Raw genomic sequence first — 21,720 nt, 5'->3', positions numbered from 1 at the left:
AATTTATAAAACATATACTCAACACGTACTCGCGTACATTGTTCGCCACACATGGGCTGTCGATATCGATTCGAATTTTCGGTTTCATTCCGCCCAGAATGTCTGTTTCGTTACAGCGTGCGCTTGTTTGTCAGACAGTATTTGCACGTGACATCAATCAGCGCTCGCAGCAAAACCGTAGATTGTCATTAAACAATTGGTTCGATCTACGCGGCACCAGAAAAAGCTCACTTTTCGATCGGAGGCAACATTTTTTTATAGTTTACCCCGGTCGTTGTTAGCCGCTCGCCGTTTTCCACACATCGTACGGGCTGATCCGGATGAGAGGCCGAATGATTTTGTGGAATAATAAATGTTGTACTGGTGAGTGTGTAGAAGCGGTGCGCGAACTGCAACGTGACGCTTAATCGGTCTATGGACCGATGGATTGCAACGTTGTCGATTCGTTGATGAAATAGCGAAAGGAAAAGAAGTAAATCATTTAGCCTGATTTCAGCTAGACTTGCAACATCACGCTTCGTCACGACACCGATTGGATTTCGTGCCGATGACGCTCGTATACACCAACTAACACACACACACACACACTCGACCGTGCGTGGGAATCTATGTGAGTGTGTTTGTGTCTAGTTGTTAAATAGTCAAATTAATCCATTCAATTACATCGGCACATCAAGAGAGCAGTGGCAGTGTAGTGTGGCTGATGCTGCTACTGCAACTAAAGGCCCTGCGGAGGATGAACGACTACTACTCATCACTCACGAAGGTACCGTAGGGAAGGACACGCAAATGGGACAGCAGAGCAGGATGCCTGTCGGCTCTTGGTACCAGTCGCCTCATTGCCTCTCACCGCCGTATCATGTCTCATCGTCATCGGGAGCTGTGCCTCATCGTGCGACTAAATGTATCGGGTGTTGGCCGGGAAAAGGATCGATAAATAGTCCAAACGTTTGGTCGGATTTGGGTGGAAACCGTACCACATACACGGTATTGTATCTATGTAGCGCACCGACCGTCTTTTGCCCTCCCGCAGCGAGCTTCAACTGCGCCGGCCGCCCACCCATCGAAACCAAAGCAATCGACCACCGAAACCTATTCTAATGCTGGCGGGCGGACTGACGTTCGTTGCTCGGACGGTTGGTATTATGTTTCGTAAGCCTGGATCTTGCCTCGCCGGGTTGCCGGATGCCCCGGATGCAAAGGACAGGATTTTATGTTTCCTAGTGTGTAGCAACGTGTGCATCGGTGCGAACCGTGTGTGTCATTTGGGGCCCGGAAGTCTATGGAGCAAACCGCGAGAGGCGAGGGGAAGGGAGATGGCTCTGTGGGGAATCGTATGTGCGATACTGCATATGGAGGTCCATGTATGTGTGTGTTTGTGCAGTTGTGTGCACATTAGGGTTTGGGGTTCATTGAGGTGTATAATTAAACGTACATTTAATGATGCTCCACGGGATGCTTCCGCTTGTACCCCGTTGTCTGCAAGCCCGGGGATTTTGCATGCTGCTGGTCCACTCCTCCTCCGAGGGTGAGGGAGAGGCAGGGAAATGACAGAGACATCGGGCTTGCTTATCATTCGTCTGTGTCAAGATTTTTCCTGCCCGCTTTGTTATCGCCCGGAGGCCCCTCAGGATGGGTTAAGCTGTGCATCCCAGCTCGAAGCATTCGGCACGGTAGCAAACGAGCAAGAGATTAGGCGGCCGCGATAGAGCGGGGAAACGACTGGGAAAGCCGGGTGATCTCAAAAACCTCCCAGTGTACAGTTCCTTCAAATGTTGCACAATTTGCAACGAACCCTTCGGAGCTCGTGCCAATGAAAATGTGTCGAACTGTGGCGCATTTCGGTCCCCAAAGGACCCATGACGGAGTGGAGGCGCCGTGTTCACCGTGTTTGGTGCCGGTGCGAATTGTTGGACTCAGCAAGTTGCACTCAATTGCGATACCATTCGCTTTGGATAATTATTGCACTGCTCGGGCAGGGTGCATACTTTCGCATATTCTCCTTGCGGCCGTGTGGGCCTTGCGCCGTGTCCGGATGAATTGGGATATATTTTTAATTTTATTCCTTTCGGAAACTGGGCATGCGAAGCTCGGTAACCTTCTCTGTTGGTCGAAGCTTCATCATCCGTATAAAATGCAAATGCAAATAAAATAACATAAAAAAGGTACAGCCATAATCTGCACCGGGTTGTAGAGATCCGATTCGTTGAGATAGTTTTAACAATGGATCGGTTTCGTTTGTAAGGACGTGTGGTGGCACTGGAATGGGGCGTGATGCGTACGGTGGGACGTGCTGCATTTATGTGCATAGCAAAGTCGTCACCCACAAAGAAAGAAGGGGAAACGCTGGACGAGTGGCGTTTGCGGTTAGAAATAAATCAATTTGCATCACTAATCGAATTTTCGCATTTCTTCGAAGATAGTTTCTAATTTCTTCATCCGTGTATCGCATCCCCGATGCGACACGGATAAATAATGCCAGTGAGATGTAAATAAAATGAATCTCAAAATTTTCCACCCGACCGGCTACGGAAACACGGCACTGTGGAGGGTTGAACACCCACAGGATGCCTCTGGAATGCATTGTCAATTTATGCTGTTTGTATATGTAAATAAGCGAAACTTATGTTCAGCCACTCCCGCTGCAGCCGAGCTGTCCTTACTCTGGGCTGGATATTTATCATGTGCAAATGCTCTCACAGTCGGAATGCAAATACTTGCACCCGGATGACGTTCGGGGTCTGGTTGCAAACAGCTAGAGCTACCTGGACGTTTTCTCCGTCCAGTAGATGGAGAAGCCTTCTTGTGAGGTGTACATATTTTAATGGGAACCAAGGAAGGGGGAAGGGGGGGGAGGACAATCCTGGGGTGTGGTGTGGCGAACGAGCAGGAATCATACTAACCGACAATCCTTTCAGGGCTTATCGTAACCCGAATCATCAAAGTTTATGACAATTAGCCTGGCCAGATTATGCTGAGGTCTGTCTCCGTATCACTAGGAGCGTCTCGTTTGGGGAATCCGATGTAATAAAGTTACTCTATTACGGCACGTGACGTTCTAGTGTAAGTGTAATCTTTTATGGACCTTTTAATCTTCGTTTGCGAGAAAGAGTTTTGTTATAGTTGAGCTTTTGTGAAGCAGTACGTACGAACACGAGGTTTTAAGGTATTGTAAAAGAGTTTGTCATTTTGAGTCGCTTCATGTCATTTGGTGTAAACGTTGGAGAATTGCAAAATATTTTTCATTGGCATCAGATGTAGAACATTTTTGCTGTGCCTTAGTTTTAGAAAAACTTCCAGACAACCCATAAAAACGAATCTTGGGTATTTGAAACTGGGCTTCAGTTTGCAGTACAGTTTTTTTTTCGAAAATACAATTCAATAGCAGAAGAGCTATGATTCTGTCAACGAATTCCCGTACTCCAGTGGGACTCCATTAAAATACTAAGATATTATGGGAAGCATTTTCACGTACCTTTGCCCTTGGTGCGCACGGCCAACTCCTCTGTAAACATGCCCACACCGACCTTGTTGTGTGAGTTGATCTTGAGAATGTACTGAGTGCCACACTTCAGCCCGTTAAGTGTGTACGCCATTTGATCGCTCGGAATCGCCACGTTGGACCAGGTTCCGGTGGTCGTGCGATAGTACAGGTTGTACCCCTGGATCGGTGCACCTCCATCGCTGGCCACCTCCCACGTAACGCGCAAACTATCGAACGACGTGTACTGTATCGAGAGCTGCGTCACGTTCGGTGTCTGCAGTGCTATCAGCATGTAGTGTATCTCATCCTCGCCGAAAAGATTCTTCGCCGAGCAGGTAAAGTTACCGGCTATCTGCGGTTCCACGCTATGTATCTTGAGAAAGCCTTGCGATATCACGTAATACTGGCTGAAGGTGACAGCTTGGTCCTTCGTCAGCCACCGGGTGCGTGGTGTCGGATTGCCGAATGCGGCACATTCCAGCACGAGACTCACACCGACCGGCACCTTGAGCAGTCTCGAGAAGGACGCAATTTTGGCCGGCGCCCGGGAGCTAGTCGTTTGCGAAACGACCATCGTCGGATCGCCTTCCCCTTTGGCCGTGGAAGCTGTCACCCAGAAGTCGTACTTGTTGTTCTCACTCAGACCTCGCACCTCGAACATTGACGGTCGTCCGGTTTCATCGACCCGCACGATGTTATCTGGAAATTAGATATCGCCATCATCAAAAGCGACACACGACGACGAATGGAAAAGAAAACCACAGAAACGGAAATAATAGCCTCCAATTAGTATCATGTACAGTGGTAGCGGTAGACGCAACACATTCGTCAAAGTCCGTACGTTTTGGGGAGCCTTTCTTGCCGTGGTCCTTGCCGTAGACCGTGTAATGAGTGATGATGCCGTTCGGATGAGCTGGAGGTAACCAAGATACCAGAATCGAATCTGCCGTCAGCGTGAGCGCTTTGATGCCAGCGGGTGCTTCGGGAACTGTGGGAATGATGATAGGAACGGATTAAAATGGTAGATGCGTTTCGGATTAGTTACATTTCCATTACAAGTTACATAGCGAGTTTAGTACGAATGCTTATACCATGCCAGACAGATAAACTTTAAAAAATTACAGTGGGTAATCCTAGCAAGAGGATATTATAATCGCATAAGGCTTAATCCACAACTTGTACATTTCAAATGTCGTATCCTGAAGGATATTTAACACATGTAGAGATTTGATCTATGCTTCAGCTCTTCGTTTACCTTAACTTCTGATGACAATGTCTATCACAATTTTGTGTGCTACTTAAACTCTTGGTTTTGGTAATGTGTTCTTCAGAATGAAAAGGGAGACTCCAACTAAATTAAAAAAAAAATCAGTGGATTTGTTGAACCAGAAGCACTTTTTTACACTTGAACCGAACAAATTTTACTACTGTAGATAGCTGCTTAGCCGAATTAATCAAGATATCCAAGAACGAACGTGACAACAAAATGGTTCTGGAATTGAATTATAGAATTAAGCTTTTAATGTTAAAAATACATATAAAACAAAAAAAAAAACCCCACGAACAGCGATAAGGCTCGAAACTGCAATAGGGTTTTCCAATCTTCAAAAGGATCTACGATAGTGAATAGCGATACATACTATTACCGTGACTTCAACCGAATTTCCCCATTTCGATGATCAAAGCTTTTCGAAATTTATCGAAATTGAGATATCGCCGTCGCCACCAAAATTGGATGCGGCGGTACCCGTGCAATGCATATCATTAAAACATATTCGCACGTCGTTCGTACCATCCACAGTGCTCTGCTCCGTTACCGTTTCCCACCCGTGTCTTCTCCACTTACCATCCTCTTCCGTTGCACAGTACACCGGTACACTGGCCACACCGTCACCGGACAGAGTGAAGCTTAGAACCTGGATGGAATAGTTGGTCGCTTTCATAAGTGCGTGAAGATACGTTTCCAGGTTGGACGTACGCTTGATTTCGAACGGATACACAAATTCGTCTAGGGAGGGAGGACGAAAGCACCATTAGGCCGGAAAGGATTGAAGATGAATGTGATGCAAATGTGAGGACTTACTGTTCTTCGTGAGTGGACGATACAGGATCTTGTAGCCCTGCAATACACCGTTATGGAACTGGGGCGGTGGTTCCTGCCACAACACCTTGATGCTTTGCGACGACAGACTGGAACAGGAGACGTTTTGTGGTTCGGCCTCGGGTGCATCTTCCGAAGTGGTACCATACACAACCGTACTCCAAGGACCCGGTGCAATGCTGTTGTACGTACGAATTCGCAGAGCGTAGCGGGTGAACTTCTTCAGATTGGCGATGCTCGTCTTGGTTGTCGCCCAGCCGTGCACGGTGAGCGTCGTGTTGGAGATGTTGCTCGGATTAGCGATGAAGTTGATGTTGGTTCTTTCCTCCACGCAGCTGACCGTATAGCCGAGCAGCTCCCCATTCCAGGTCGCACGGTTCGGTATCTGCCAGGTGAGCACGAGTTCGCCCATGGCGCCGGTTTTGACTTTTAGGCTGCCCGGTGCTTCACTCGGAGCTTCTTCCTGAGTTCGCACCACCAGTGGGCTCGTAAACGACGAGCACTCAATCTCGTTAATGGCCAGCATGCGTAGCAGGTACTGGTTCGCCGGGAGCAACCCTCCGATGCTCGTTTCGTCTCTCACCCCGCCGTCGATGCTACTAAATGATAATTGGTTTGAATTTGACATTGCTCCTGCCCGCGTACCCTCTCACGTACCCTCGGCCCTAACACTCTTACCTTTTGATCATGTTCACCTTGGAGAAGGTGACGTTTACCGTCAGCGGACTGTCCCACACGGCTATCATACCGTCTGGGCCGGAACGGTGCGTATCCTGCGCTGGATCCTTGCCCAAACGCACCGGCTGGTACTGGACGAGATAGCTCAACACCGGGGACATGCCATCGTACGGGCGCTTCCACGAAAGTCGTATCTGACGGCTAGACACTTCCATCACCTCCAGGTCGGACGGTGCATCCGGGCGCTCCTGCACCGCCAGATAGATGACATGCTCGCTCGTCCCGTAAAGGTTCTCCGCCGTGCAAACGTACTTGCCAGAATCGTATCGCTCCGTCAAACTAATCGATAATTGCGATCGCACGCCAACACTTTCCTTCATTTCGATAATGTTATACCTGGACAAATAAAAACAGGCAAAAGCCATATCTATAGAGCAACGCATCGAACGTGATGGCTAAAAAACACCATCGCACACTAGCCAATGGAAAACGGCCAAAATGGCGCAAAGGGAATAATTTCCATTCCGGAACGATCGTTAAGTGACGTATGTGCGTGTATGTGTGGTTCGCGCCACACTTTGCATCATCGGCAGCCGACCTTACCGATAGTTGTTGAAATCGATCCGCTGGTTCTTGTGCGTCCAGATGATGTTGATTGGTTCATCGCCGAGCGCCAGGCACTCCAGCATGACGGCATCGTTCCGGCGGGCGGATACGTTCTTCACCGGCGTATCGAAATGGACCGCTTCGTTCACGTCGATGTGGATGATTTTCTTCAGACTGTTGCCAATCCCGTTCGCTGCCTCGCACATATAGTATCCTTTGGTGGGGGGGATGAGCGGCCGTGTTGGGAAAGCGCAAACAAAAAGGCGTTGTTTTCGATGAATAATAATTTGAGTGAGGAAAATAATGCATTCAAAAATCGTACAGCATACAGCACGGGTCTGGTCTGTTTTGCGAGCAAATTATGTGCCGTAAAAATTGACTGTAAAAAATTCCTGGAAGGATGGTTGTACGAAATACCCTTCGGTATTCCGTTCCACAGAAGTATATTCGGTGAAAATAGACAACTAGCAGAAGCTGTCTGCTTCGATAGTTTCGCATTTATGATTGTTGAATCAATAATTAAACTGTATATCGCTTACTTCACATTACGTATCTCGTTACAGCTTCGTTGAATGCATAACTATTGGAATGGATGGGCTACCTTTGTTTGGTTGCTAAATTATGTACAATTTTTTTTGGTCCTTTGGAAAATACAGTAAGGATAATTTCTACTCGATTCCCTCATGGTGCTGTAGAGGAACGTCCGTCTATTTTAATTTCTGTTCAATGAGGAACGTGGAATGCTCCAAGCACATACAAAATATTCCAACAGTTCTCTTCTTTTCTTTGCTTAACGACCTTATAGGTCTCCCACAGCCATCTAATGGCATATTAGTGGATCAAGGCGTTTGGAGGCCCTAGACGGAATGGATACTATCTGCATAATACGTCAGTGTCATCTCGGAAGTTGAAAAAACGTTTAAGTTTCCCTATGTGGACGACTGTTGCGCGAGTGGTTAAAAAGTACAAGGAAACACAGACGACTGGATTAAGCGACGGAGTGGAACCGTGAATCGTCAACTGCGATTGAGAGTCATTCGGAAAATTTTCAAGCATTCCCAAACAACTCGGACGAATCGGACTCCGAGAAGGTTTTAAGTGTTTTCGAGCAAGTAAACATCCCGATCGAAACTTGAAACAACAAATAAAGCCCAGAAACCGGGCTCGGAAGCTATCATGTGCTAACCAAACCGCGTTTAGATCGACGATAAAACCAACGTGAAAGCCGATTTTAAACAAATCCTGGGGGTTAAAATTTATATGCTCGCGGCAAGGTCCCCATCAGTTTCAATTTTGTTTAAAAATTATTATTTGGCAAGGAATTTGCTCATGTGACGAAAAAAAAAAACCGCGTTTGTGACGAATAAGAACATGAATTCGGATTTGTATAAGAAGTGGTGTGTGGTTTCTTCATAACAAACGAGTTTTGTCATTTATGAGGTCTCATGTTGATCCCGCCATGCTTTGGCCTGATCCAGCAAGCTGCCATTATAGCAGGGACGAGCTGCAATATAAAAAAGTCCGTCCGTAAATCGTCCTGAAATCCGCTCAGTAGAGCGATATTGGACAATACATATCAAGAATTGGTGGAAATTTCTGACTAGAACAGTGACTGATGTAGCTGTTTGCCGGTTGATGGGCGGTATCAACGGAAAACTCGTAGAATTTCTTCGTAACAGCAAAGATACACGCAATCTTAAATGAACCTAGCCTTTAATAGATATCATGTACTTCAATTATGTGACTCAAGATGGAAAATGCTTCAATTATGATTCAATTATAATGTCGTCCTTATAGCTATCACTAAAAATATGAATGAAAAGCTCAACCATTTCCGTCTGCTGTGCTGCAATTGTTTCCTAATTGTTTGAGTGACTCTAGCATCTATGCGCAGCCAGATGCAACATTAAAGACGAAATCAAACCCGTCGGTAAACCAGCTGTCGTCATTATCTACTCACCAGCATCCGGTGACGTGGCATAATTGATACTTAGCGAGTTGTTCTTCGACAGTATGGAATGGAAGTCCGTGGACAGCTTGCCCTTGCCACGAAACCACGTTATCTTTGGCTGCGGGAAACCATCCGCCTCGCATGGTAGCGATATCGGATGCCCAAGAACGACGGCAATGTCGTGCGGTTCCTGCGTCCAAGATGGTGGCACTTGCACCAGCAGCTCGGCAGTGTAGTTTGTCTGGGCGGCAGTGTTGGTGGCGAAGCAGGTGTACCGGCCACTGTGCCTCGCCGTGATGTCCTTCAGCACGAGCAGCGAGAAAAACTCTTCCTTCTTCTCGCTGACGTGCAAATCCTGCGCTATCGGGGCACCGTCCTTTTTCCAGCTGAAGTAGATCGGCATATCGCCGGCCGACACCGAGCAGGTCAGCTGTGCCCGGCCACCAACTTTCATGATTTTCGGAAATGCAAACGGCTCTATCACGGGTGGACCTGTGGACACGAAGGGTGCGGAGTAGTGCAAATTGCAAAGTAAAGGATTAGTTTCAATCAAATGTGATAGTTCGCTGCCTGCCTGGTCTCGTCAAAGCGGGACGCGTATAGTCGAGGCGGGTGCGGCCGTGTGTCGATTGCAACACTTACTGTGTACCACTAATTGCAGCTCCCTGCGCCCTTCATCACCACTTGGACCTGTCACGATGCACGTGTAGGGTCCTCGATCTTGGGCCGGGTCAACGGTATAAATTTTCAAATATCCGCCATGCTTAACGTCCGCCACACTGTACCGTGGTCCTGGAGTTCCATTTCCGGAAGCGGTCATCGCGCCGAATGCAAATGCCATAATAAATGATCCACACCATGGAAAGCGATACAGGAAGGAATCGTCCGGCATTGCATAAACCATAGAGCAAGAAAGAGAGAGAGAGAGAGAGAGAGAGAGAAATACCGAGGGAGAGAAAGAGAGTGAGCCGAAGGATTACATTTAATCGACAAACGGTGCACATAGCGGTGGCACATTATGTTTTCCATTACGTCCTACCGGAAACCAGTTCATTTCCGCCCCGTATCCATCGCACCGACTGGATGGGATGTCCGGAGAAGGGGCAATGCATCTCGATGGGCTCACCAGCAACAGCCGTGATCGGTCCAATGGCACGTACGAACGGAGGACCTGCGGAGAAAGGCGCGCAAAGCACATGAGTGTGTCAGTCGGGTCAGGTAGCAAGTACTGACCAGCCGGATGCTCCAAACCGCATCGTCCATACAGTGTGCTACAGAAGCAAGGATTTCGTGGTTTTGGAAAGAGATTTGGTAAAATTTGCCAGAATGGCGGATTTATTTTCTACAACAAAATGTATGCAAGGGTGCTTTGCAGTGTTTTGTCGACCATAACTGATTCTTCGATTATGTGGGTGAATTATCCAGATGTCCCAGCAAGAAGAGAGTCTTCGATTTGTTGTTACTATTCCAGTTTAATTAAACCTCTTATCGCTCCTCTACTACGGCTTTATAAAAGTTCCATTAAACAGTTTTGATTTCATTATGCGATAAAGTCCTATTTACGTACATTGGACTCCTTTTTCTGCAGCACACTGTACAGGTATTACCATTGGGACGCCAGGCGACAAGCGCTGGCTGTGGCTTTCCATGCCGGAGCAGTTAAGCTTTCGGTAGTTTGAGCAATAGCAGCAGGTGTTAATAGCAAGCACTATCATTGTGCGATCGTGCGATGCAAAACTCAAACCCCCAAAAAGGGCACCGAACTAAAAGAGCACTCCTACCATCCACCTGTACCTACCGTACACGTTGAGGCGTGCCTTGTGCGACGTCGAGCCCATGCTGTTAGATGCGACGCAGGTGTACAGACCGCCGTCATCACTGTGTACATGGCTGATGTTGAGGTGCGTCGTTACGTGACTGTTGATGTCGAGAAATTGATCCATCGTGTAACGGTGCAGTGACGAGACGTCCAGGATGGGCTGGTAGTCAAGCAGCCAGACAAACTGTGGCGGTGGCGAACCGGCGGCCGTACATTTCAATGAGATGTACGCCGAGGTGCGCACATTCTGTTCCACGAAGCCATAGCTTATCTCCGGTGGGCTTTCTGAGTGGGATGAAAGGTAGCACCATACACACGAAAAAGAAGAAAGAAACGATAAACCCTCGCACACCACCGCTAGCCGAGAGGAGCTAGCTTAGAGAGTCTGCTGGCGGGCAGTACGTACCTCCGAGCTTCAATTCCGAGCTTCCCTGAGCGCTGCTGCGTGCATTCGACACAATGCATTGATAAATTCCTTGATCCTTCTTGCTTACCCTATCAATTTTTAGTGTGCTCGCCGAGAGCAGGCTCATGCTGTCAGTGGCAATGGCGCAAACATCAAAATGGCGATAAAAGTCCGAGTGATTGAAACGGTACGAGAACAATGCAGAGAAAAAAAAGGGGTAAACAATCGTGGGTTGAAGCAAAGTGGCTTCAACAACAAAAAGGGCATGGAAAAAGGTGGAGACACAGATAGAGATTTTACAAACGTTACGTCCTTGGCATGCGAGCCCGCACGGTGGCGTACCTGCGTTCTGTGCGACCATTAGCAAACAGCTCCTGTCCGTTGTGAAACCATTCGATTTTGTTCACCTCGCTGCCGTAGATGGAGCAGTTGAGCAATGCCGAATTGCCTGAGTTGATAATCTGTATTTGGGGATGGATGTGCGCCACAAGCTCGGTGCTGATCGTGAGATGGATTTCAAGCTTCTGCTCACCGAACTGATTGAATGCTTTGCATATCTGCACGGGAGGGATGGAATTAAGATTAGAGATTGCGGACTGTGTGTTCAATTCTACTGGTAATACTCTTCATCGCACAGATGATAGAATGTATTTGCGTTTGGCGATGGACAGAAAGGGGACATTTTCTACGACGCAAATATTAAAATAGCTTGACATGTGTGGTGCAGTTGATGTAGCAAAGAGTATGGGAGGATGTACCAGAATTGAATCGGGTATCAAATCCCATCCCGTAGGACTACCTATCCAGCTGGGGATATAATCATCAAATCAAGAAGACTGAGATCTTTTGAAGGTGTAGAGACGAAGGAGAAGAATAAGGGGTGATTGAACTGAACCAGCGAATCATTGGACATGTACAGGGATCGCAAAGATTTTTCAACCTTTCTCAGAAATTTTTTAAGTCGTTCCGAGGTATTTAGACGGGTTCCCGTATACGTTTTGCTATGCTAAGAGGTAAATATGTTTAGGTTTCTGGGATATTTTTGAGTTCGTCGTATTTTGGAATATTAAACCACAAAAACCTTGGGAAATTCGTTGAAAACCCTGACACGGAAACAAAAATGTAATGTAATAGTCCATCGAGAGCACTAAGCAAAAGGGATGTTTGGCGGGAATTGGAATAGGCCTGTTAAATGTGGCCCTAATCTTACGTGGCCTTTTAAACGAGACATCATTATATTTGCGACTGTAAATAGCTTAAATAACTCTCGGAATACCCGATATACTTACAAAACTTATGTTTAAATTAATCGTTAATTTTTGTACAAAGATTTAAACGTATTTTATTAACTTTTACTAGTTAAAGTTGTCTATAAAATTACAAATACGGATTCAACCGCTTGTTCATTGTACAGCAGACTGCAGTAATTAACAGATAACCGCCATTACTTCTATGAATACTTCATTAACGATTATCTTTCGATAAACTTTGCCGAATGCTGGTATTTATCAATTAAAACGAAATACATTAAACACAACCATTTCGGACCAGCGAATTGAAATCATTCTTTACACAAGCAACAAACAAAAATGAAAAAAAAAAAAGAACTATGAACATTTCCACTCGCCCGTCAGATCAATCATTCCAATCATTCCGGAAATATTGTAGTTGATAGAGCTGTTGTGATTTCACATTCATTTATAAATCTTCGATAGATGGTGACGGGGAAGCGAAGGTTAAAAGGCGGCCTCGATGAGCGTCCGCGGACAGTGCATTAGTGCAACGGTGGCACGGTGGAGCGCACAAAAGCGGAGTGAAAATTGTAGAGCAGGATAATGGAAGTACAACAATTAGCTAGTTGTGAAATGCTAGCTATCGCGAGGAGTTTGCACCGGAGATTGGCAGATGGCGCAAACAAACAAACAAACATACCATTGCGGGGAAGAAAAATAACTGAACTAGAAACAACAGGCCCGGATTGGAGTGGATTAGTACAGTTTGCACGGTCCACGTTTTGTGCCTTCGTTCATTTACTATGCTCCAGAACTTGCCACCGCTGCCAGACCCGTATCGGTTCGCATTCTTGTGCCACGCTTCGATGAATCGTTATATTCTGGTCAGTTCCGGTCAACTTTGCATGGCTGGTTCTCGGCTCTCGCCTTGCACGATGCGGCTGTATGTGTCTGTGTGTGCGAAATCTATTATACGTAAATAATTACCCATCTTCCGGCGTCCCGTTCGTCGACGTTACGGATGAACAGTAGTGACTGCGATGGAACGATCCGCTGCGAGGACGGCACGGTATATAACGATCCAGTGTCCGAGATACGAAACCAGCTACCAGGTTCGTTTGTTCGTAAGCGTAAGCGGCCATCGGTGTTGTCCCGCATATTCGTATGTGTGCAGGATGCAGTATGTGTGCCGGGCGAGAATGCAACGAAAGCAAAGCCGTGATGATGTTAATAGTATCGCCGAGCGGCGGACAGCGGTGGTGCCGATTTTTCGGCCGCACGCAAGATAGAGGACATGTAGGACGGACATCATGGGAAAGGAAACAGAAACATCATCGATGTCGGTCACATCATCCGATGGATGGCAATGGGAAACAAATAAATCAAACCATGTGCATAATTAATGTTCAATCAATTCGATTTAAATTAGTTTACGCTCTGATAATTTGGTATCAGTACCGATGAAAGACGCGATAGTACAACAATGCCCGCGTACTCGCTACAATCACAACGAACGCGAGAGACACGCCACCATAGGCGATCCTGCCGTTCCTGCCATGGTGGTGGATAGCATACGAAGAAGGAATTCTACGTGCGTAAGTGTGCCTGTGTGTGTGTGTGTGTCCGATGGTCGAATTTCATCTTGATTTTGAGTCGATCCTAATGGATTGGATACCCACACAAACAAGCCCGGTTTGTACGCATCTTTCGCTCCACACCAGGGTTGATTGCATTACAGCAAACGTTCACATTTGTGTAGCTCATTGCCCGCACACACACACACACAGCGTACAGCAACGTAGGATAGCATTAACCTGATAAAGATACGCGGGTGATAGATTGTGCGTGTTTGCGAGTGTGGTAATTATTTCGACCGCTTCGGATTAGCGCGAAAGGTACGGGTAAAATTGCGGTACCGACCGGCCGTGATTAAATTTTATTCCTAATTCCTCTCGATGCACGTGGTAAAGTGTTCGTGCTCAAATTAATTCCATTGCTGACCACGAGCAGACCACCGACCATCGAAACCGGCGGTGTGCATGATCCAAAAAAGGGTTAACAAAAAATCTGTTATACAAAATGGTCAGTTCTGGTACCATGGTTATAATGCGGGTGATGAACATAAATTCTTTAAATTATGTAGAGTAAATATAATGTTTGATTTCTAAACACATGTATTGTTCTAGCTTTTTAACACATGTGTGTTGATGTGCAACACAGGGGTTTTCAGTTGGGAAGGATAAATCGTCGATTTGTTACAGAAAAAGTGGAAAATAACCAACTGAGGCACTACGAAGGCAAATGTGTATTGAAATATCCCTTAGTAGTGTTTATTAATACAATTTTGTCAATAGGGGACGCACATTGTACATATCTTCAAAAATATACAGTGAGGAACAATAAAATGAGGTCACCGAATTTCGACAGACAAGTCAACTTCCGAAGTTGTTTGAAGAAGAAAATTTTCCTTGAAGGGTGGAACAATTATGGACTTAGACTTAGACTTAGTTAAATTTTTTTCTTCTAACACTAAGATTCGGCAATTGTTGATCAAACACAAAATATGGATAGCAACACTTTGCTGATGGAGTATGCGAGCACAGTGTGGTGGCCTACCTCCACCCGATCCTTGGCGCTGCTCGAGTCCATTCAACGTAGAGCTACATGCTTTGTCCTGCTCTGCTGGGATCGTAGCCTGGACTATACGTCCACGTGTCTGATTGCCGGATTTGCGACGCTTGAAGAACGAATTGGACGCACAGGTCGCTCCGATTTGGGGCAACACTATCAGTCACGGAACCCCGGTCCACGTTTGACCTGCATTTGTCGTCTCCTCAACTCAGTTGGTGAAGCGTTTAAACCGGGAACTTTAGTGTTTGAAGTGCGTATGCGAGCCTCGAGACCAAATACACTCTATCTGTTCGGCGTTAAAGTGTACGTTAAATTTCTATAAATTTCATATTGCCGACAACACCGAAAGGGCTAAACAGCCCTTAAGCCAAGCCAAGAAGAAGAACACGTTTATTTTGGAGTTCATTTATGGCCTAAGCCGAGTACACGTTTTCCATATTTGTGGTTTTGTACTGTAGTATATAAATTTCTAATTCATGTATATCAATTCTCAACAATACAGTTTTACTTTCAAACATAACCTGTGCCAGTTGATTACTGGTGATGTTGTCTTATCAAATGAAAAACCCTGTATCTGTGTACCCTGTTTGCTTATGTTACTAGAGACAACTGGAATTTCTCATTAACAGTCATGCATGTTTCATGTCATGAAAACAAAATTTTAGTTGTCATGTCTATTTACGATTGGGACTGATATAATTGATTGCAGATTGCCATCAACAGCAGAAAATAACCATTTGTATCATAAGATCATCGATATGAAGTTTGGAGAAGCGATAAAAATTAATTTCAATAACTTTAAGTCGTGTCACACGTGTAAGACTATTTAACATCAGTAAAGAAGCTTAAAAACTTAGCGTGTGTTGCCTTGAGCCCGAAGAATACAGAATCTCAGTTATCAAATCTTAATAAAATCACCCTTTCACAGCAATAAGCACCGATTCTTAATGTACCTTTAAAATGTATTCACAAGACTGCAACGTATCATGGGCTACATAACTTGAATCTCGAAACCGGCGATAAAGTATCCATTGCCACGACCAAACGGAGTCTCTGTGTCCGATACTCATCCAGGTGCAAAGAACAGATTAACCACTACCCGGCAAACCAGACGAAACATCAAACAGCCGGGGCTGGATTGATCCAGGGATACTTTAATCGCTTCCAACCAGTGCCCTCAAGCGCTCGGCGATACCGCCGAGAAGTGGTCAGAACGCTTTGGCGAGGTTCTCTCACGGCAACGATCAAAGTGTATCAAAATTGCAGTATCCATCAATGGATCATAAATGAATTTATTATGAGTCCTGTCAGGGGTCTCTTGCGAAAAAGGGACCAGTTGACACCCTATTTCTCTGTTTCGCCCGAGCCCTTGCGAACCCGTGCTTGCGGCGAAAGGTGGAAACATAAATTTCCCATTTACTGCCGGGAAAGGCAACCACAGTGCGAGGAACCTATGCGGGTAGTGGAGCCGTGCGACTGTGGCTCGGTGTTTGTGGCTCAAAATTTGTTAGGTTAGGTCTCGTTTCGCACATACAGCATTCTCTGTCTGTTACGCAGGAATAGCGGAACCTCGGATGGGGAGGCCTGCTGGAAAAAGGGGCTATCAAAGTTAATGGGATGAAAATACTTACGAGAAACTGGGAACGGGATTTCCCTGGACATTGCACGGTAACTGCACACTGGTTCCCTTGCCGGTCGTGAGTTCACTTACTGACTTTTGGCTAGTGGATGGGGCCATGTTGGGTGTACTATCTACATGTGTGCGTTGGTGTTTTTGGTTCGGAAGAGAGCATAAAAGGGGCGATTAAGGTAGAGAGATGGCGTAATTGTATTAGAACTTTCGATACCGGGATACTCGCATCGAGTTGCATCGTACGATATGCAGTTTACTGGGGGTTTTACTGGGGCAAAGAGGTACCTTTGAGGGAAAGCAGGATGGCTTCGCTCGTTTTGCGCTCGCCCGTCAGCGTGTCGACCGTTACGCATGAGAATCGCTTCAATCTGTCTTCCTCGTTGACGTTCCGTATGCACAGCTCTCCACCGGGCGTTGTGATAACATACCGAGTGCCTGTATAGGAAAGCAGACGCGTGAGTCGGTACCAATGTACAACACAGTCGGGCCGGGGGTGCGTCAGAGTGTTGTAACGTGACAGCCCTGTGCGTAGAACCCGTTGTGCTACCAGCTACTCACCGATGTCGGATCTGCCAGGCAGGAGCATTTCCTTCTCACTGAACCATGACGACACATGGACAAATTCCCGCACGTGCGAGGAGACGAAGCATTTTAGGAAGGCTGTGTTTGCGAGCGTCACATCGGCGTTTTCCACCTTCACCTCGTACGGCTGACGTACCACTGTCGTGCGCCGTTGTACGTGTGAGTGTTTGTGCGATATGGCAGAGAAAAACAGGATTCACCGAAAAGGAAACAAAGTTTCAGATCAGTGTTTAATGTGCGATGCAGAACGCTCCAAAGATCTCGCTCGTCGTCGTCGTCGTCGTCGCTGTGTCGCCTGTCGGGCAGCGTTTGGACAGGAGTTGCCGACTTACCTGCTCGTACCCGGATGTCGTGACTAAGCAGAACGTAGTAGGAGTAGCTGATTCTGCACCGATAAGTCGTATCGTGCACGTCCGTCCGAAAGAGATGGCCAGCAAACGGAGGAAAGTAGAGCGTCCCGTTTGGCAACGCTTGCCTGTGCGGATGTGAATGGTGGGCCGATGGTGGATGGAGAGAATATACCATGGGTTAGGGTTAAGATGTTGACTCTACCGTTCGGATGAACCCGCAATAGCGTCTTCCAGGTATATACGGGCTTGTATGTATTGTCAATATTGCCAACTTCGATACATGCAAATATAAATTTGATACTATACAAATCTCCCCCCGGGTTCGGTCGGGATGCCAACGAATGACGAGCGGAGTGCAATCATATGTTGATTCACTTGCTGAATTTTGGTGAGTGATACATCCCATGCTATGTACCAACGTTAACAGCAGTTGGGAGCATGTTTTTTTAGCAAAGGAAGCTTTTTTCTCTACTTCTTTCTTCTCCATTTTTCACCTTACACTCACAACTGTTTCGGTACGTTTCAGTTCCAATCAAATGACGCACATGTAAGCATATCGGATTTAGATCAATTTAAATATAGATTTTGATTCATGCACAAAAGCAAATCGTTATATTCGGTAGCAAAATACATAAATGCCTGGTTTGCATTTCTGAACCGAAAAGCTCCCTATGGATTTATGCTTTTATCGTTAATGTTTTCGATACGAAACGGAACAATATTTTCGAATATTATTGGTTTGATTGTCTATCGTTTATGATATTAACAGTTATCAAATATCGATCAAATCGACTTAATACTCTAGCACTAAACATTTTTGAGGAGGTATTTAATGTTCGAACATGGGGTTCCGGTGAAAATTCTTGTCAGAACAACGCCCTACAACGTTGAATTTAAAGATTTTTTTATTTCACTTTTGAGACAAGGAAATGGATTGTTTTGTAATGTGAAAAATAGTAACGTTGAAATCAGGTTCCAGAGAGTTGATAAAAATCCGAGCTAAAGTAAAATGGATCATTCAAGAAACGTACGGGAAAAGGGTGAACATCGAAGACTGGACCACGCCGAATTTGAAGCATTGTTCGAGAAGGAAGTTTACCAACCGTTGCGCAAATTGGCCAAGAAGGTTAGATATGACCAAAAAGAAAGGTCCTCAATCATTCCTATCCAATAGTATTCACCAACAAAAAAAAACTCACCTACAACATTTCACCTGCCATTGCCCACCATGCGGTCAAAATCAGCGCATTAAGTATTACATCACCGCAAAAAGTAAAACATGGTGGGTGTAGGTCAATACAAAGCAACTAAATTCGGAGGTGGAAAACTGAGAATCTCAGGCCCAATATGGAGTTCGATGAGAGTATGCTTTGCTCTGGAAAATGTTCAACAGGAAAAACAAGAATCTCTTGAGAGATCTGGACTGTCGGGCGAAATAGACTACGGAACTGCGACGATCACATTTACGGCAATTCCGGACATGTGCTAAAAGTTGTTAAAGTAGTGTAGTTTGAATGGGAGGTTCTTCGTCATTCACTCCTAGTGATTAAGAGCTAATGCGCAATCCTACTCAAGCACGTGAAGGAATTATATTTCCAGAACATTGTCTGTAAAAAAATGTTTTATTGGATTTGATTGAGAAACATGAATCAAGTATAGACATTAATATCAAACATTGATTTGAAGTGTCTTATCCAGACCGACCCATCTTATACGAACTGATAACAATCGGACTTTGTGATAAAAATAAGTTTAGAGAACAGTTTATGGCAGCCATTTTCAAATAGATTGTTAATCAAACAAGAGACGCTAAAGACATACTCACAATGAAGTGAACGTATATAACCGAGGTTAATGTATAGATCTTTTATCTATATTTACAAAACTAATCATTTCAGTAGAGACATCAAGGTAACGGTAACAAACACGGCTAGCTGTTGTCAATATCTGATTGATTCTTGAAGCACAACATTATAACATTCAATCTCCGCTCAACCAATGACAGTTACATTTGCCATCCGTTTCCAGCAACAAAGGTTATTGTGCTGTGACCGGATGCCAATCAAAAGCACTGCACAAAATCCTAGGAAAAGATCTTTCATCCAGGATGCTTTATTATGGGTGTAGTTCGCCGAAGCTGGAATGTTCCTAAAACTGTGTGGATGTGTGTGATGACTTCACACAGTTTCAGTGTTGGTGTTCTTGCTTGTATCGAAGATGTTTCCGTTGAACAACGACGACCACGTTCCGGGGTAGTCTCGCAGACCCCCCCCACCCCCCCCCCCTCGACGCACGCACGTAATCCCAATAAATATTGCATCAAGACTGATAAGTTTACGGAGGATTGAACAGGTACATAATGCATCGTATATATGTTTCTTCTGCGTGCCGCACCGCATGAACAGGGAAGCGAAATGCTGCCTACTCGCTCGCTACGCACATAATCAAGTGTTGTAGTATCATGGAGCGAACATAAAGAATGGCATCTTTCGTCCGCGTTCCGGCTCAGATTGCGTTTGCACGAATTAATGCGGCATGTGCTTCTCTTCCTCTCCGTTGCCCCTGTTTCGATGGTTTTCGGGGGTACATTTTGGATCACTTCTCCCATACCTGTTGGGTGTTTGTAGGTGCATCCAGTAGTATGAGACACGGTTTGAGTTTGCTTTGTGCTTCAGCGGAGTTTTCGAATAAACTTCGGTTTACATGTTAGTTTCTTTGTGGTTTTCCCATGGGGTGGAAATTTTCAAGTCAGTGAATGAAGTGGATGAACATGAACATACAACCACCCGTCGTCGGTACGGGAAAAAGGTCGCAACCGCAAATCGTGACTTTGGTTGTCTTCTAAGCTTTTTTTTTCCTCCAAAACCACACCAAACACATGCGCTCACCCAAGCGTGATGGCGAAGAAACTCAAGGTGCGTCTCCACATCACAGTGAAAACTGCCGGAAAATAGGCACCGGGGGGGATGTGTGTGCTTACGTGCGAGGGCTTTAGTTTATTTCGCCCTCCCGTTTGCGTTGCCTTTCATCTTTAATTAATAATTCACGTATCAAACAGTCAGTACGTCGCACGGACGGAGAAGTAGTTTAGCCAACCAAACTTTACCTTTGCGCTTCGGGTTCGCCATCTTATCCACCATCGCACCCTCTACACACACACACACGAAACTGGATGATAATCTCGTGTTTGATATGTGATCTGAAAAGTTTTCCACTCACCTTAGTCCCGGCACGCTGCTTACCAGGCTGCCGTCCTTCAGTATCCACTGGATGATCATTTGCGGACCACCGTAGGCCTGGCAGACGAGCTGCGAGTTGCCGGTGTCGTTGCTGAACAGCACGCTCGACGGAAGCTCGTGCAGAAAGTTGGGCATCTGAAGATTTTCCGACGACAGCGCATACCCGGTCTGCTCGATGAGTATCGCCAATGCTAGGCACTGCACGAAGCCTGCGTCCGTCCGTCGGGTGGGGTGGGAAGGAACCAGCAGCATGGATGGGGTTTGATTTATGAGGTTACGCGCTAGTTTATTAGTGGATTTATTGCTGTTCGTAACAAAATTTGTCTAGCCCTAATATGCTAGCCCGCCATGGGAATGGTAGGTGGAAACTGTGGAAACTGTGGAAACTTGTGTATCGTCCGTTTTTTTTTTGTTCTTCAACCGAGTGTGTGGTGTATGTAAATACACAAACAATTACAATCGTAACTTACCGGGCAATCGTGATAGTGTCGCACTTGCTACTTCCATTATTCCTACGCGATGCTGGAAATGGAAGAAGAATGGTTGGTGTTAAAACTTTCAGTATACAGTAAAAGTTTCGCTACGTACTGTTCAATGCACTGTTGTATGGATAAAATAATGGGCAGAACCCATGGGGGAATAAAATGGGGAATGATGCATTGTTTTAGACACTGTTTCATCCATTCTAACATCATCTGAGATTTCCGCACAACGTGTAAGTTACATATTTTCAACGACTACATTCTCACCATAATTATACTAGATTTATGAGTTACAAAATTTTATGAACCATATACAGTAAACCCTCTCAAAACGAGAACTACAATTCGTTAGGCAGGGGTCTTTATTTAGACAATTCACATCTGTATTGAAATAACGTATTCTGCACAATAATCATGTGCAGAATACCAAAAAAAAAAAGAATTAAAACTTTAAAATTAAGATTATCGGAGCAATGTTTGACGAATTGAGCTAGTTTATTTTTTGTAAAACTTAATTTTAATGAAA

The 21,720-nt window shown here is 45.6% G+C and overlaps 1 protein-coding gene across 2 annotated transcripts in view; it reads right to left on the bottom strand.

The window, feature by feature from the left end:
- The window catches only part of LOC126561294 (cell adhesion molecule Dscam2), a 28,459-nt gene extending 7,232 nt beyond the window's left edge, over positions 1-21,227 (bottom strand). Inside the window, exons 1-19 of one of the 2 annotated variants that reach the window (XM_050217334.1) lie at positions 21,183-21,227; positions 20,693-20,921; positions 17,456-17,598; positions 17,100-17,261; positions 16,827-16,976; positions 16,540-16,660; positions 13,265-13,382; positions 11,388-11,602; positions 11,046-11,173; positions 10,619-10,924; positions 9,860-9,991; positions 9,463-9,612; positions 8,830-9,312; positions 6,867-7,083; positions 6,264-6,659; positions 5,568-6,184; positions 5,331-5,492; positions 4,326-4,472; positions 3,476-4,183 (exon numbers count right to left, since the gene is read on the bottom strand). In XM_050217334.1, the coding sequence (XP_050073291.1) occupies positions 3,476-4,183; positions 4,326-4,472; positions 5,331-5,492; positions 5,568-6,184; positions 6,264-6,659; positions 6,867-7,083; positions 8,830-9,312; positions 9,463-9,612; positions 9,860-9,991; positions 10,619-10,924; positions 11,046-11,173; positions 11,388-11,602; positions 13,265-13,382; positions 16,540-16,660; positions 16,827-16,976; positions 17,100-17,261; positions 17,456-17,598; positions 20,693-20,921; positions 21,183-21,219 (4,621 nt within the window). In that variant the 5' untranslated portion in view covers positions 21,220-21,227. The remainder of the gene's footprint in view (positions 1-3,475; positions 4,184-4,325; positions 4,473-5,330; positions 5,493-5,567; positions 6,185-6,263; positions 6,660-6,866; positions 7,084-8,829; positions 9,313-9,462; positions 9,613-9,859; positions 9,992-10,618; positions 10,925-11,045; positions 11,174-11,387; positions 11,603-13,264; positions 13,383-16,539; positions 16,661-16,826; positions 16,977-17,099; positions 17,262-17,455; positions 17,599-20,692; positions 20,922-21,182) is intronic. The other variant, XM_050217336.1, reaches the window with a different exon arrangement.
- Positions 21,228-21,720: the final 493 nt, after the last annotated feature.

The sequence above is a fragment of the Anopheles maculipalpis genome, chromosome 3RL, assembly GCF_943734695.1.
Source record: "Anopheles maculipalpis chromosome 3RL, idAnoMacuDA_375_x, whole genome shotgun sequence".
NCBI classification, from domain to species: Eukaryota; Metazoa; Arthropoda; class Insecta; order Diptera; family Culicidae; genus Anopheles; species Anopheles maculipalpis.
Note: the sequence above shows the minus strand (reverse complement) of the source record. Positions and strands in the feature narration are given on the sequence as shown.